A 16,588-nucleotide genomic window follows, 5' to 3' on the forward strand; every position below is an offset into this window, starting at 1 on the left:
GCAGTAGCAGATGTGTGGCAGCACGTGTGGTTGTTATGCTGTATGTGAGTATGTGATTGAGAGAGTTAAGAAAAAGGAAAAAGGAAAAGACCATCTTGGCAGTTGAAGTCCAGACTGCTTTATAATTTAAGTTTGCATATAATTTATTTTATACTGCATTCTGCAAATAATTTACTAAACTCTGACTATTTATCTCTCCTGCAGGTCCTGGTCTAGTCTTCATTGCCTATCCAAAGGCAATAACAATGATGCCTTTCTCTCAGCTCTGGGGCTGTTTGTTCTTTATCATGATTATCCTTCTGGGTCTGGACAGTCAGGTACTGCTCTGACATTGGTCTAAAAGCAACCAAGGTTCAACATAGGTTTCTTGTCTTTCCCCAAACAGGGATTGGTCTTAGACTGAGAAATGAGCATATCTTTCAACTTAATGTCCATCTATTTCATCTTTTCCTTAACTGGTGCATCAGTGTTTCTCATTTGAATTGGTAGAAATTCTTAAGAAGTTTGGTTTCAAATATTCTGGTAACATCATTAAATTATGCTTTATAATCTAAGTTTGCATATAATTTATTTTATACTGCATTCTGCAGTTAAAGGTAGTTACTCAGACTGGCAAAAGGTGGGAAGTGGTGCTCCGCAAGTATCGGTGCTAAGGACCACTGTTGTTCACCATTTACATAAACGATTTGGACTAGGGAATCAGAAATACAATTTCAGAATTTGTGGATGACACCAAATTGGGGAGTATAGTTAATACTGAGGAGGACTCCAACAAAATACAGGAAGACATTAACAAAGTTGCAGAATGGACGTGTAATTGGCAAATGAATTTCCATATAGATAAGTGTGAGGTGGTACATTTTGGTTGGAAGAATAAGGAGCCACATACTGCTTGGAAAATAAGAGTCTAAATGGGGTAGAGGAGCAGAGGGATCTGGGTGTACACAAATCACTAAAAGTAGTGATGCAGGTTAATAAGACCTAAAAAAGGCAAACCAAGCACTGGGGTTAATTTCTAGAGGGATAGAATTAAAAAGCAGAGAAGTTATGTTAAACTTGTATAGAACCTTGGTTTGACCACACCTGGAGTACTGTGAACAGTTCTGGTCTCCATATTATAAAAAGGATATAGAGGCACTGGAGAAGGCACAAAAAAGATTTACTAGGATGATACCAGAACTGAGAGCTTATACATACCAGGAAAGATTGAACAGGCTGGGGCCCTTTTCTCTAGAAAAGAGAAGACTGAAGGGTGACCTGATAGAGGTCTTTAAGATTATGAAAGTGTTTGATAGGGTAGACATAGAGAAGATGTTTCCTCTTGTGGGGGAGACCAGAACTAGGGGCCATAAGTATAAGTTAGTCACTAATGAATCCAATAGGGAATTCAGGAGAAACTTCTTTACCCAGAGTGGTTAGAATGTGGAACTCTCTTCCACAAGGAGTAGTTGAGGCAACTAGCATAGATGCATTTAAGGGGAAGCTAGATAAACACATGAGGGAGAAAGGAATAGAAGGATATGTTGATGGGGCTAGGTGAAGTAGGGAGGGTGGGAGAGGGCTCGTGTGGAACATAAACACCGGCATGGACCTGTTGGGCCATGGCTTGTTTCTGTGCTGTACATTCTATGTAATGTGTTTAATCATCTACGACACTGGCCATTGTGTTCTTTCTCTGATATTCATTGTTGTTCCTGTTTGATCATTTAATCTTAATATCCATAAGATTGGGGGTAGGGGTCGCGAGGACAGAGAGCTCAGGGCCGGGAGTGAGGGATATCGGGGGTCAGGGTCGTGAGGCTGGGGATGTCAGGGCCGGGAGCGGGGGATGTCAGTGGTTGGGGTGGTCAAGGCCGGGAGTGAGAGATATCGGGGGTCGGAGTCGCGAGGCCAGGGAGTTTAAGGCCGGGAGCAAGGGACATCAGGGGTCGGAGTTGCAGGGCCGGGGAGGTCAAGGCTGGGGGTGGGGATATCGGGGGTCAGGACCATGGGGCCGGGAAGGTCAGGACCGGGAGTGAGGGATATTGGGGTCACAGGGCCGCGGAAGTCGGGGCCGGGAGCGAGGGAGATCGGGAGTCGGGGCCGTGGAGGTCAAGGGCGGGAGCAAGGGAGATCTGGGGTCGGGTAAGACGGAGTTGTCAATAGAGAATTGTATACTTGAAAAGGAAAAGTTTAAGGGTTATGCTGAAAGTGCAGGGGAGTGGGACTAATTGGATAGCTCTTTTAAAGAGCTGGCACAGGCACGATTTGTCGAATGGCCTCCTTCTGTGCTGTATGATTCTACGATTCAACGAGGTATCCAGTATCCAGTTCTGATAATCTTACCTTCATGAACATAAAAATGCCTGCCTTTTAAGATTTGACTTGTTGGACCTTCATCTTTCTAATTATTTCTTGTTTTAGTTTGTAGATGTGGAAGGCCTGGCAACTTCAGCAATTGATATGTTTCCTGAGATTTTCCGTAGAAAATATTTTAGGGAGTTACTTATCCTGGGCATCTCCATCTTTTCATTCACTATTGGGCTGGTGATGGTGACAGAGGTGAGAGGTTGTTTTGTAGAACTGTTTTGAACAGCATTTGATTGTGTACGAGGTGAAAATGTCTGATTAGGGGTCACCTGTAGTAGAGTGAAGATCCCATCCTAGAACCGACTAGCAGATGAGTTCCTAAGTATAGTCCATTTTCAAACACAGCATTACATTGTTAAAAACTGGGGCCCTAAAATTCAAAGCGAGTTACATAAGAAGATAAGAAATTGGAGCTGGAGTAGGCCATACTGCCCCTCGAGCTGGCTCTGCCATGCAATATGTTCATTGCTGATCTTCTCCCTCAACTCCACTTTTCCACCCTATCCCCATATCCCTTGATTCTCATGGTGTCCAAATATCTATCGATCTCAGTCTTGAATATATTCAACAACTGAGCATCCACAATCTTCTGAGGTGGAGAATTCCAAAGATTCACAAACCTTTGAGTGAAGAAATTTTTCCTCATCTCAATCCTCAATGGCTAACCCCTTATCTTGAGACTATGACCTCTAGTTCTAGACTCTCCAGCCAGGGGAAGCAGCCTCTCAGCATCTACCCTTTTAAGTCCTCTAAGAATTTTATACGTTTCAATGAGATCACCTCTCATTCTTCTAATCTCCAGAGAATATAGGCCCATGCTACTCAATCTCTTCTCATAGCACAACCCACTCATCCCAGGAATCAATCTAGTGAACCTTTGTTGCACCCCATCTAAGGCAAGTATATCCTTCCTTAGATAAGGAGACCAAAACTATACACAGTACTCCAGGTGTGGTCTCACCAGAGCCCTCTATAATAACAGCAAGGCTTCCTTACTCTTATACTCCAACCCCCTTGCAATAAAGGCTAACATACTATTTGCCTTCTTAATTGCTTGCTATACCTGCATGTTAACTTTCTGTGATTCGTGTACATGGACACCCACATCCCCCTGACTACCAACATTTCTTAGTTTCTCACCTTTTAAAAAATACTCTGCTTTTCTATTCTTCCAACCAAAGTGGATAATAACATATTGAAAATGCCCAGAAATTTCTACCAATAAAAGATCCAAAGATTATCAAACTAGCATCTTAAAAAAATTAGTAAGCAGTACATGTCATTATTTTGTGTTTTAAGAGGAGTAATAATTAATGTGGATTCACCTGTTAATGATTTAAAATGGTCTCTGTTTCTCTTCCCTTAGGGTGGGATATATGTTTTTCAGCTGTTTGATTACTACGCAGTCAGCGGGTCATGTTTGCTGCTCCTGGCAACTTTTGAAGTTTTCTGTATCAGTTGGGTGTATGGTACGTATATGAATTAGACACATGACGATAATCTTCAGCAGAAACATTCTAGAAAGAACTCGACATATTTTTAAAGATTGTGACTGAGAGGAGAGATAAGGTGGCCCTGATGTTAACCCCCAGTGGGTTTTAGGCGGATGATGCAGTGGTGCAGCGGGACTGGTACATGTTGCTTTCTCTCAGGATGTCAGCACATCTGCTTCCTTGCCACCCCCTCAACCAATACCAATAATGGTGCAAGAAAGCCAGCTGGGCCAGGCTGCCCCGGCAGCAGGCAAAGTGCTGCAGTCTGCAGCCGGGCCCTTAGAGGTTCGAGCTCCCGGGAGTCGTCATCCACAAGCATCTCAAGGGTATCCACATGAGCAACAGCAGCCTTCCACCAGCTCTGCTGAAGCCATTGGCGGAGCACTTCATGGGAGTAGCAGAGTTAATAACATGGTGTTTTATTCTTAAAAGGTTTATTACAATTCACTACAATATTATGTTTGGAATTAAAACCAATACCTTTATTACATTTTCAACTTTGGTGTATAGTTTCTATTCATTACAGCTTCCTTATTTGCATTGTCAGAATTTCTTTGATATGGAGGATGGCTGAATGGTTTCAATGTTCTTCAATGCAGAATCAAGGGAGCTGTGAAGGGGTAACAAGAACTGATAATGCAGAGGGGCTTTTTTTGACTTTACAGATAAGGGGATTGAGGATGTCACCAAAATTGCTGCTCTATCAACTGCTCCCTGGCCTGTCTGGCTGCAATGCCTTCTACTGATCCTCCTTCTTATGGTTTTCCCTTGCCTTCATCCAATTCTTCCTCACCTGATGCCTCTTCTTGTTGCTGTGCCTCCTCCAACTCCATTGTCAGGTTGTGCAGAATGCAACAAACAAGAATGGTGCTGCCCACTTTGTTTGGGCCATATTGTAGGGAGCCCTCAGAGTGATCAAGGCATCTGAAAGTTTGCTTCAAAATGCCAATAGCATGCTCTATGATGTTCGTGATGGTCGCACGGCTCTCAGTGTGCCTATGTTGCTCAGGCATGGTGAGGTGTCACCAGTCAGATGAGGAGGGAATATCCCTTGTCAAACTTACCTTTTGGGCCTCTTCCGTTGCCCGATCCATCTCCTGGCAGGTTTAGCCTGACGGGGAAGTCGTCACTGCTCCTCTACTCAGGCCTCCAACTAAAATTGCTTAATCTGCATATTGAAAGAAGGAGCCCACTACCTTCCCACCCTTCCTCAAAAGAGCAGGTTAAGATTGGGACACGGCGGGAAGGCAGCGGGATCAGAGTGGGTAAGTGAATGGCTTCATTTTAATTGCACCTCCCCGTCCAACCCCCACCCCCCCAATACCTCCTGGTCCAGTTTCCACCAAGTGGGGGGAGTTAAAATCAGGGCCATTATTGCAGTCTCCTGGCAGTGAACATGGCATTATGCAGTTCCCCACAGGTCCTAAAAATGAAAAACAAGTGGACACCTGCTACTTTTCACTCCCCTACGTTAAATGTTAGATTTTGCCCCAGCTGCTCATAATCACCATTCAAATTCATACAAAATAATTCCTCCTCCATATTAATACAAAAAATTCCTCCTCCATATATACACAGAAGTTCCGATCATCCGTGCTTATTGTGGAGTGAATTGGATTCTGTGCTTCAGTTTGCATCCATAGTGCAATGACATCATCATTTTGCAAACAAGAATCCCTAGAAGAAACCAATAATTTTCTTATTAGATTAGATCTGTTATTATCAAATTAATCATTTTTTTTGCTTTACCGTTCAGGGGCCGATCGTTTCTATGACAACATTGAAGAAATGATTGGGTACAGGCCCAGTTCGTACATGAAGTGGTGCTGGCTCATTTTTACTCCAGTTGTTTGCCTTGTAAGCTTCTCATTCCTTCTAATTGTATTCCAAATAGTTGTATTACTTAAAGCACTTCAGGTAAGGTTTCAATATAACACAAAAAGTTAAAACATTTAAGGGCAGATTCAGCAATCCCAGTTGAAATGACACTGGGACCACTGTGTTCCCCATGAGACTCCATGCTACTAGAGTGGGAGCTCGTCAAATTCAGCAAAGCCCACTCATGAATTAATTTGAATATGCTCCCTGTATGTTTTTCATGTGTGCTGGGAGCTATGATTTTCAGGGGATGAGATATCCGGGGAGAAGCAGTCACTTCATGGCAGCTGTTTTTTGGCTCTAAGACATGTACCATGTCAACAATGGGACTGGGGCAATGGGAAGTAAATTCGGGCAGGTTGCAAACCGGGCGGCCCATCCCATCCCATCAGTTTCCTGTCAGGCGGATTAGGTTTAAATTACCCCCATCCTATATCTGTTTTCTCTTGGATGTTTTTCTTTCCTCTGTGAGGTTTGAATTATTTTTCTTTCCATCGCCTTCTGCACTTTCTATGTCACATACCATTGCTAGAGGACAAGAGGCCTGCTCCCAAGGCTTCACCATTGGCACCAAATAGCTGGCTGGTAAGAAGTCTACAGACGCTTTCTAGGGTGATTTTCCCTCTGGGTTTTGTAATTTCCTGACGTCTGCTGATCGCGGCGTGGCTGGGATCAGCAACACACCCGGGGAATTGCAGGCAGAACTCCATATCCTACCCCTCATTGTCCAGCTCCAATGTACTGTCTCTGAGTAACCCTGCTGCCATGTATCACAGTCAGATAATATCTAATTCATGTCCTCTCTTTTTTCAGGGTACTTTCGTTTTCTCATTGATTAAATACACACCACTCAAGTACAACAAGACATACGTGTATCCAACGTGGGCCTATGCTTTAGGCTGGCTGCTCACATTCTCCTCCACCTTCTGTGTTCCATTCTGGATCCTCTATAAGATCTGCAGGACCAAAGGGTCTCTTAAGGAGGTAATGTATTTTATTCACGGATTTTGAACCAAAGCTGAGCCTTTAGTTAGTTGGAGACTGTGGTGCAACCATGATTGTGAGAGTGTTATGTATGGAGGATAGGTTCTAAAAGCCCATGGTATCATATCTATATTGCACAAGTGAACTGATCTTGTAAGTCATGAATGATAAACACATTGACACTGAAAATCCACAGGCCATGATGCTGTCAGCAGGATTGTACCCACTGGCGCCCTCTAGCATTGTCCCTGATGGAATTTGTGGGGCCAGTGATACAACACTTAAATTGCATGGGGAAAGTGGGTACCCACATCATTGCAGGGGCATCTATGGAACCCACCTTCCCATGAAGCCGTAAAATCCAGCACCTGCCTGTCATTGAAGTGAGGGAGCCCAGCCCCCGGCATGCCCTTCAACACACCTCCCTCCCCCCTCCGCCGAAGATTTCGACCACGTTCTCTTCAGCACCCTTTGTAAAGGGTCATTTTCAGGTTGGCACCCTGTAACTAGTTGGGTGCCGCAAGGATCAGTGCTTGGGCCTCAGATATTTACAATCTACATTAATGACTTAGATGAAAGGACTGAGTGTAACGTATCCAACTTTGCTGTCGATACAAAGCTAGGCGGGAAAGTAAGCTGTGAGGAGGATGCAAAGAGTCTGCAAAGGGATATAGATAGGTCAGAAGGTGTCAGATGGAGTATAATGTGGGAAAATGTGAGGTTATTCACTTTGGTAGGAAAAATAGAGAAACGGAATATTTTTTAATGGTGAGAAACTATTAAATGTTGGTGTTCAGAGGGATTTAGGTGTCCTTGTACACGACACATGGGCAGTTAACATGTAGGTACAGCAAGCAATTAGGAAGGCAAATGGTATGTTGGCCTTTATTGCAAGGGGGTTGGAATATAAGACTAAGGAAGTCTTGCTGCAATTGTATAGGGCTTTGGTGAGACCACACCTGGAGTACTGTGTGCAGTTTCGGTCTCCTTACCTAAGGGAGGATATATTTGCCTTAGAGGGAGTGCAACGAAGGTTCACTAGATTGATTCCTGGGATGAGAGGGTTGTCCTATGAGGAAAGATTGAGTAGAATGGGTCTATACTCTCTGGAGTTTAGGAGAATGAGAGGTGATCTCATTGAAACATACAGGTATATGCTGAGAGGCTGTTTCCCCTGGCTGGAGAGTCTAGAACAAGGGGACATAGTCTCAGGATAAGGGGTCAGACATTTAGAATTGAGATGAGGAGAAATTTCTTCACTCAGAGGGTCGTGAATATTTGGAATTCTCTACCCCTGAGGGCTGTGGATGCTCAGTCATTGAGTATATTCAAAACTGAGACTGATAGATTTTTGAACTCTAAGGGAATCAAGAGATATGGTGATCGGGCGGGAAAGTGGAGTTGAGGTTGAAGATTAGTCATGATCATATTGAATGGCACAGCAGGCTCGAGGGGCCATATGACCTACTCCTGCTCCTATTTTGTATGTTAAAGGAGCCAATCGACAAATTCCTATTCCTATTCTTTGGGGGTCCAGACCGCTTGCCTGACCTGGACCCTTCTGGTGGGCCCCACGTGGAGGCTGGTACTCCTCATTTTACTGGGCATACCTGCATCCAATACTATGCTGCATCCTGAATAAGCCAGGAAATGAGAATTGCTGGCAAAGGAAATCCCTGCACCTAGCTTTTGTGGGCAAAGTTCGCACTGTGGACAGAGCCTTGGCTAAAATCACAAAATTTGGGCCCAAGAATTTTATAATGGGATTTAACTATATTAATGAGACTACAGTTATCTGTAGTATTGCCTCATTTTTAGCTCCACATTGAATGTCAAATAACTGAGGGTCCTGCAAATAGAACCCTCGGGATCATTCGTCTGATTTTACAACCTCTGCTGGATGTGTGTGAGGCCCGCCAGTGGCACAGGCACTCAGAGTTTATTCTCTAGTGCTTCTCTGTTTTACAGAAGTTTCTCTGGTGCTGTCGTGCATCTGCTGAATAGTTATTGAATAATTTGCAACTACAGTACTGAGTGGATGATGATTTATTGCTATCATAAAATGCTGGCAATGGGAGATTTTAGATCCTCGAGCTACAGATTGAATCGCTGAACTATATCAAGCAGTTTTGTTTAGCATAAACTGCAATGGAAAATGTGGGCATTACTTATGTGTAAATTTTTCAAATAACATTTTTATGCTATTGTACAATGTGGTTCTTTTATTATTTCTGGTTTGCTAATAGTCTGGCTTGCTCAGTTTCATTCTGATTGATAATTATCTGATTCAGGGCATCTTAGTACCCTCGAGTTGGATCTTTAGAAAGAAATAACTTGCATTTATAGAGAGCATTTCACGACCTCAGGACATCCCAAAGTGCTTCAAAGTTAGTGAAGTACTTTTGAAGTATAGTCACTGTTGCAATGTAGAGAAACGCAGCAAGGACCCACAAACAGCAATGAGATAAATGATGAATTAAACTGTTTTAGTGATGCTGTATGAGGGATAAATGTTGGCCAGGACACTGGGAGAACTCCACTGCTTTTCTACAAATAGTGACATGGGATCCTTTATGCCCACCTGAGGGGGCAGACGGGGCCCCAGTTTAATATCTCATCCAAAAGATGGCACCTCCGCCAGTGTAGCACTCCCTGAGGATCAGGTTCTCCTGGGCCTTCCCCTCGCTCACCATCAATGCACATTCAGCTATATACTGCAGCATAAAGGGCAGAGCCCCTCTCAGGAAACAAAATGCTAATATCCATTATAACCATGCCCACTTTCTCATGTTTCTTGTGTGGTGGGATCTATTTAGGAAGGATGTAGAAAAGATGATACGAGGGATGAGTAGCTTTAGCTACGAGAAGTAACTAGAGCAACTGAGTTCTTTTCAATAGAACAATGAAGGTTGAGTCCACCTGATGGAGGTGTTGAAATTTATGAAAGGTGTTAATAAAGAAAAGAGGGAAAGTTATTTTCACTGATCAATGAGTCAGTATCTAGAGGGCATAAATTTTACATAATCACCAAAAGAACAAAGGGAGAGGATAGGAGAATTTTTTTGGCAGAGGGTTGATTGGACATGGAATGCTGTACCAGAAACAATGGTGGAAGCGGAATCCATAGTAGTGTTTAAAAGGAAAGTGGATAAATATTTTGTCCAGGGATAATGGGACTAAGTAGACAGCTCTTTCAGAGTACCAGCTCAGGAACGATGGGCCGAATGGCTTCCTTCTGTGCTGTAAAACTGCATGATTCATACTTCTTGAGGGTATTCATTTCTTACTCATCTGGAAAACAATCTTCTGAACTTCAGAGACTACATTCACGTGCTCTACCACCTCCGTTGCCCTGATTGTAATTTGCAGAGGAGGGTGCCCCTCGCACCTCCCACAACATGGACTCCATGGCTCGCTTACTGAAGGGAGCTTCCTTATCTCCACCCAGGGAATTGTTGGACTTCTGGCTCAGTTCTGGAAGACCTGCTACAATTCTGGCATTAGACGAAGCTTTTGCCTCTGTAATAGGAAGTACAAATATTGCTTTCTACACTGCTCAGGAAATCATGCCCCACTCGGCTGCTGCACTTTCAGTGCATCACGAAAGATCACTGGGAAAGCGACAGCGGTATGCTAATGAGATCCCGAAATGTGCTGGTGGTGCTACAAAAAGCACAGGGAAGAAAAGGTTATATAGGGAATGAGACCATTTCATTTTACACACCGTGTACAAAAACTTCTGCCCAATCCACTCAACCTCTTCCCTGTTGTCTGCCATTCCCTCCCTGAGGATGATTCAAGTGATGCCCCAGAATATCTATCTAAGCTTACATCCTAGATTATTCATACCTGACAAGCTACTTTCTGGTGTGATATAGTCATGTTCCCAGCAGCACATGAATGAACATGTCAGGCTGGGTATTTCACCCCTGTTTCTGTATATTGTTCTGGTTTCAAGCCGTACGATTTTAGCAGGATTACATGAATGTTACAGTAGTAGAGCAATAAGGCTTGAACAGTTTGTTCCTTGAGTCAAGAAACAAGTAGCTGATTTTGGTTATAATAGATGCTAACAGAGTACATGGTTCACCATTATAGTTGGTTTTTTGCAGTTTAGTGGAGATGTTCTCTCATAATGTATACACATCAGAAAATATTTACACATATATAAAAAAAATTGACTCTAAAGTTCTGGAAAATGAACCAAATAAAGTTCCCAAAGTCAAATTTTGGAGGTGTGGATGTGGGGGGGGGTGTATGGCGGACGGGGCGGACGGGGGGGGGGGGTGGGTAGTGGTGTTGTATGCTTCCAGATTCACCTAGGATATAAGGAATTAGTACTCCTGGTGAACAGCTTTGATTACAAGAGCACATATTGGGAATTCTGACGCAGTAATCAGCAAGTCCTGCACGATTTTTTGTCCATTACAATTAGTGGATGGCAAATCAAGCAGGGTACATTGAACTTTGCACTAAGTTTCCCAATATAGATCGAAAATCATTTGGAGCATGGAGGTCAGCGGAATTCCCAAAACGCACTCCCATCACATACAGCACTAATTTGTAAAACCTTCCCCTAAATTTTTTGCATCATGTACAAATGTGCCCACATCTAAAATTGTCAACAACACCTCCTGCCTGTGACATATTCATGTACAGTGAAATGTGTAAATTACGGACACCTTAGGGACCGGCATCAGCTGTCGTTTCTTTGCTGGTGTCCTTATTATCAAAACGGTCATTGTATGTACTTCAAAAATTTTCAGTAGAATGGGGAGTTGTTTACCCAGCATTCATATCGGCAGAGAAACCACTCTATCCTTGGGATAGAGCCGTTTAAGAATTCAATCTCAGAACGGTTTCTCTGCTATGATAGATGCTGGGTAAAGAGCTCCCCATTCCATAAAAGCCGTTTCTTTCACAAAACCTGCTACCTCCTCGCGCTGACCTGCAGACACTGATTTCACGAGAATTTGCGGGCAGAAAAGAAACAAGCTGCAAAGGGTAGCTCCGGTGATCTCGACTCAGTAAAAGTTCCAGATACAGCTGCTTTGCAACGGGCTGTGTCGTGTGTTTTAAGAACACATGGAGTAGGCCATACGGCTCCTCGAGCCTGCTCCTCCATTCAATTAGATCATGGCTGATCTTCTACCTCAGCTCCACTTTCCCGCCCTATCCCCATATCCCTTGATTCCCTTAGTGTCCAAATATCGTTTTCAGCCTTGAATATACTCAATGACTGAGCATCCATTGCCCTCTGGGGTAGAGAATTCCAAAGATTCACAACCCTCTGTGTGAAGAAATTTTTCCTCAGTCCTAAATGGCCACCCCCTTGTCTTGAGACTATGACCTCTAGTTCTAGACTATCCAGTCAGGGGAAACAACCTCTCAGCATCTACCCTGTCAAGCCCTCTAAGAATTTTATATGTTTTAGTGAGATCACCTCTCATTCTTCTAAACTCCAGAGAATACAGGCCCATTCTACTCAATCTCTCCTCTTAGGACAACCCTCTCATCCCAGGAATCGATTTAGTGAACATTCATTGCACCCCCTCTAAGGCAAGTATATCCTTCCTTAGATAAGGAGACCAAAACTGTACACAGTACTCCAGAGTGTGGTCTCACCAGAGCCCTATATAATTGCAACAAGACTTCCTTACTCTTATACTCCAACTCCCTTGCAATAAAAGCTAACATACCATTTGCCTTCCTAATTACTTGCTGTACCTGCATGTTAACTTTCTGTGATTCGTGTACATGGACACCCAAATCCCTCTGAATACCAACATTTACTAGTTTCTCACCTTTTAAAAAATATTCTTGGGCTTTTCTATTCTTCCTACCAAAGTGGATAATTTCACATTTCCCCACATTATACTCCATCTGCCACCTTCTTGCCCACTCAGTTAACTTGTCTATGTCCCTTTGCAGCCTCTTTGCTTCCTCCTTACAGCTTACTTTCCCGCCTAGCTTTGTGTCATCAGCAAACTTGGATACATTACACTCGGTCCCTTCGTCTAAGTCATTGATGTATATTGTAAATAGATTGAGGCCCAAGCACTGATCCTTGCGACACCCCACTATTTACAACCTGCCAACCCGAAAATGACCCGTTTATTCCTACTCTCTGTTTTCTGTCTGTTAACTAATCCTCAATCCATGCTAATATATTATTCCCAAACCCATAAGCCCTAATCTTGTGCAACAACCTCTTGTGTGGCACCTTATCGAATGCCTTTTGAAAATCCAAATATACTACATTCACTGGTTCCCCTTTATCTACCCTGCTAGTTACACCCTCAAAAAACTCTAATAGATTTGTCAAACATGATTTCCCTTTCATAAAATCGTGTTGACTCTGCCTAATCATATTATGATTTTCTAAGTGTCCTGTTACTACATCCTTAATAATAGATTCTAACATTTTTCCTAATACTGATGTCAGGTTAACTGATGTCAAGCTAACTGACCTACAGTTCCCACTTTTCTCTCTCCCTCCTTTCTTGAATTGCGGGGTTACATTTGCTACCTTGCAATCCACGGGGACCGTTCTAGAATCTAAGGAATCCTGGAAGATCAAAATCAATACATCCACTATCTCTGCAGCACCTCTTTTAAAACCCTAGGATGTAAGCCATCAGGTCCAGGGCATTTGTTTTAAGTTGTATAAGGTCTTGGTGCATTGAAGGCTGTCCGTAGTTCATAATTTGCGAGTGCCTCTTGAATATTTTACCATGTAAGTTATTTGGTTCTCTCGACAAGTATCCATTTTTTTCAGTTGTCCGTTTTTTTGGGAGTGTCTGTATATACAGGATTCACTGTATTTATCAACAACACCTGTATATGTTTTTCTGTTGTAGCGTATTCTTCAGAACATCCGTCCAGCCGATGACCTGCCGCGGTTCAAGAAATCTAAGAAAGAACCACTGCTGTGCCACAGTCCGAAGTCTGATCTCAAACTTTCTGCACCAGGTTGCCAGGATGTCCTGCTGTGTATGGAGGAAAAAGGCGACAATATAGGAACTGCAGAAAGGGATACAGCAACTTGTCAGAGCGAATCCATGCTGAACTGATGTCTATGATTTTGATTAACTTTGTTCACAGAGGCTTAATTTCAGGCTGACCTGTCCATCATGTGCGCTGAGCAAAGAAATCCACCAAATGTTCCACGCTCGCTTTCCCCGAAACAAAACAGATATACGTCATTGTGCATTGCAATCAATTGACAAAATAAACCCGCAGAATTTATTCTGTGAAGTAGAAATCTTTCTCTGCTGCATTACCAGAGCCAGAATTCATTTGTACAGAATGTTAGTTTTTCAGTGAGATGACCGTCTGTGTCTACGAAACAGATTCTATTTCATGGTCTTAGGAGAAATAACAAGGCCAGAGGATTTACTAAAGTGACATTTAATAATATATCAGTTAAAATCATCCACAAACACAATCATCTTAAAAACCTTCTTGAACAGCATGGAGATGAAGTTTGCCATCATTCATGGAATAGGTTTTGCCCTGGATGGAGGAAAAAAATCCACTTACTCTGGTTGCTAAAGATGCTCTGGGAAAATGATCTAATAAATGTTTCAAATAAAGTTAAATCTTATTTAGTTAATTTTGTGCATGCTCCCTATACCATTCAGTTGTTAAATTGCAAAGGGTGTTAATTTTAATAGAGATATATGTGATAAACATTTCAGTGAATAAAATTATGACACCTTGTAAAATATGATTGCTTAAAATGAGCTTTTATTTGTAAAAAACTGGAATTGATTCAGGTAGAGACCCTGGGCTGGATTTTCCTCAGTGACTCCACCCCAAATCGGGTGGGACAGAGATGGAAAATGGGGCAAAATCACCTGGCGAGGCCTGCTACCATATCTCTGCTCAGAGTTGATGTTTCCTTCCCTGCCCATGCTGGGAAGGCCCCTGCTCACCTCTTTGCCATCCATTACACATAAATGCCGGCAGGGAGGCAGGCCTGCATTCCAGGCCATTTTTCCCCCTTGCCACCACTGATTCTGCTGATCCCAGGCACTGATAAGGGAAAGGTACTGGTAGCTCCTGGTGTAGTGGCGGCAAGCTGCCTAGGTCACTGTATGGAGGGAGAGGGCCTAGTAATGGCCTACTCTCTCTCCATAATGCCCTCAGAAACATAACTGCTGAAGTACTCAGTTTAGTCCGACGCTTTCAGTAAAAAAATATTTGGGGCGCTTCTGCCCCCTTAAGATCTCCTCCACCTTTGCTAGTGTTGCAGTGGATCTCCTCCTCTGTACTGGTGAGCTCCCTTTTGGTGGAGTGGATCTGTCGAGAGCCTGCCCTGCATCCTTATTGACCCCTGAACCAGGAAAGTAGCTTGGGGTTACAGCAAGTAAAAGATAGCAGGTAGAAGTTTCACCCCATTGCACTCACAGAATACCCATTCATCTACATCAACAGGAAGGACTTCCACTCCCTCACTGACCAAATAGTGTGTGACAATAATGAGGACCCTGTATGTCAACACCTGATAAGCAGGAAGTTGCCATGTTGCCTTCATTCTTCATAATTCTGTCCTCCTTGATCCCTTACACCCTGATCCACGGCTGATGACTGCAATCAGAGTGGCCTGATCAACAGGTGGAGGAGCACCACAGTGAGGCGCACGCCTCTACTAGACTGGTGATCAAGAGGACCATCAGCCTGTTAAAAGCACGCTTTCGATACCTGGACAGATCGGAAGGGGTACTTGTAGTGTGATCCAGATCCGGTGACCAGAATACTTATAGCTCGTTGTGCCTTTTAAAACTTCACACTTCAGGAAGGACTGGACTTTGACATAGCTGACAAGGAGATCCTTGCTTGGTTGGAACCAGAACAACATAAAGCAGACCATCACAATGACCAACATTGAGGAGTCTTTAGTGACTGAGGCAAGGAGCATCAGAATACAAATAACCTCTGAAGTGTTCTTTTCTGTGTAACACAGTCTGCCTTTGACACCACACCCGAACCTCATTCTCTCCCACTTTCAAATAAAGAGACATTTCCTCAAACCACTACTGTGAGGTTCAAAACCCCTTTAACAAAAGACATTTGAAGGAAAGGGTTAACTGTGCCCCTTTTAAACATATACATTTGAAAACCTAAACACAGTGATAAAGTAAACTGTTCTCACAAATCGTGTTTTCCCCTCATTGACGCTGATGGCATTGGAGAAGTCTGAGTTTCGGGATCGAAGACATTGTACTGCGAATAGATATCTAGATTATTAAGTAAATAAGCTAGATGGATAATATTGAGCTAAAAGGGATGTTAGGCTTTTAAAATACCTAGGCTTTTGGAAACACAAGCTTTTCAACATAGCTGGGGATAATGTAAGAGCAGGCATCAAAGGCTATGGATCAGGAAAGTAATGATAGATGTAAAAGGGATGAGTCTCTCATTCCTATCTGATAATCTATTCAAACAACTGGGATTTGTAAAACATCAAATAGTATTGCATCCAGAATGTGGTCACACGGTGTAAGGAATGGATTTGAAACCATTGAAGCAATCAAAATTGGAGACATCAGGATCATTAAGGATATCTGTGCATAGAAATGAAAGGGGCTATCTCGACATGAAAGGCCATAAACAGAGATAGTAAAGGGGCCTTTTACAACCCATCGTTCGAACACATGGTCTTTTCTACATCAAAGGGTCTCCAGTCACATGATCAAAGCCTAAACTGTCAATCATTGGGGTATGTTAATAATTGATGCATAGCAACAGGGAACAATTGGACAAAAAGAATGACACTCCCCAATCCTACATCCTATTGGTAAAAACAATATAAAAGACCTTGAGAGAAGAACAGTTTCTTCACCACCCGGCAGTCACAAGGAATGCACACTGCAGTTGAA

At 43.0% G+C, this 16,588-nt stretch overlaps 1 protein-coding gene across 1 annotated transcript in view; it reads left to right on the forward strand.

The window, feature by feature from the left end:
* LOC137334724 (sodium- and chloride-dependent GABA transporter 2-like) overlaps positions 1–14,409 on the forward strand; it is a 72,376-nt gene extending 57,967 nt beyond the window's left edge. The window contains exons 11-16 of the mRNA XM_067999633.1: positions 205–317; positions 2,404–2,541; positions 3,716–3,818; positions 5,599–5,699; positions 6,534–6,704; positions 13,565–14,409. Of these exons, the coding sequence (XP_067855734.1) occupies positions 205–317; positions 2,404–2,541; positions 3,716–3,818; positions 5,599–5,699; positions 6,534–6,704; positions 13,565–13,777 (839 nt within the window). The 3' untranslated portion in view covers positions 13,778–14,409. The remainder of the gene's footprint in view (positions 1–204; positions 318–2,403; positions 2,542–3,715; positions 3,819–5,598; positions 5,700–6,533; positions 6,705–13,564) is intronic.
* Positions 14,410–16,588: the final 2,179 nt, after the last annotated feature.

The sequence above is a fragment of the Heptranchias perlo genome, chromosome 18 (assembly GCF_035084215.1).
Source record: "Heptranchias perlo isolate sHepPer1 chromosome 18, sHepPer1.hap1, whole genome shotgun sequence".
Taxonomy (NCBI): Eukaryota; Metazoa; Chordata; class Chondrichthyes; order Hexanchiformes; family Hexanchidae; genus Heptranchias; species Heptranchias perlo.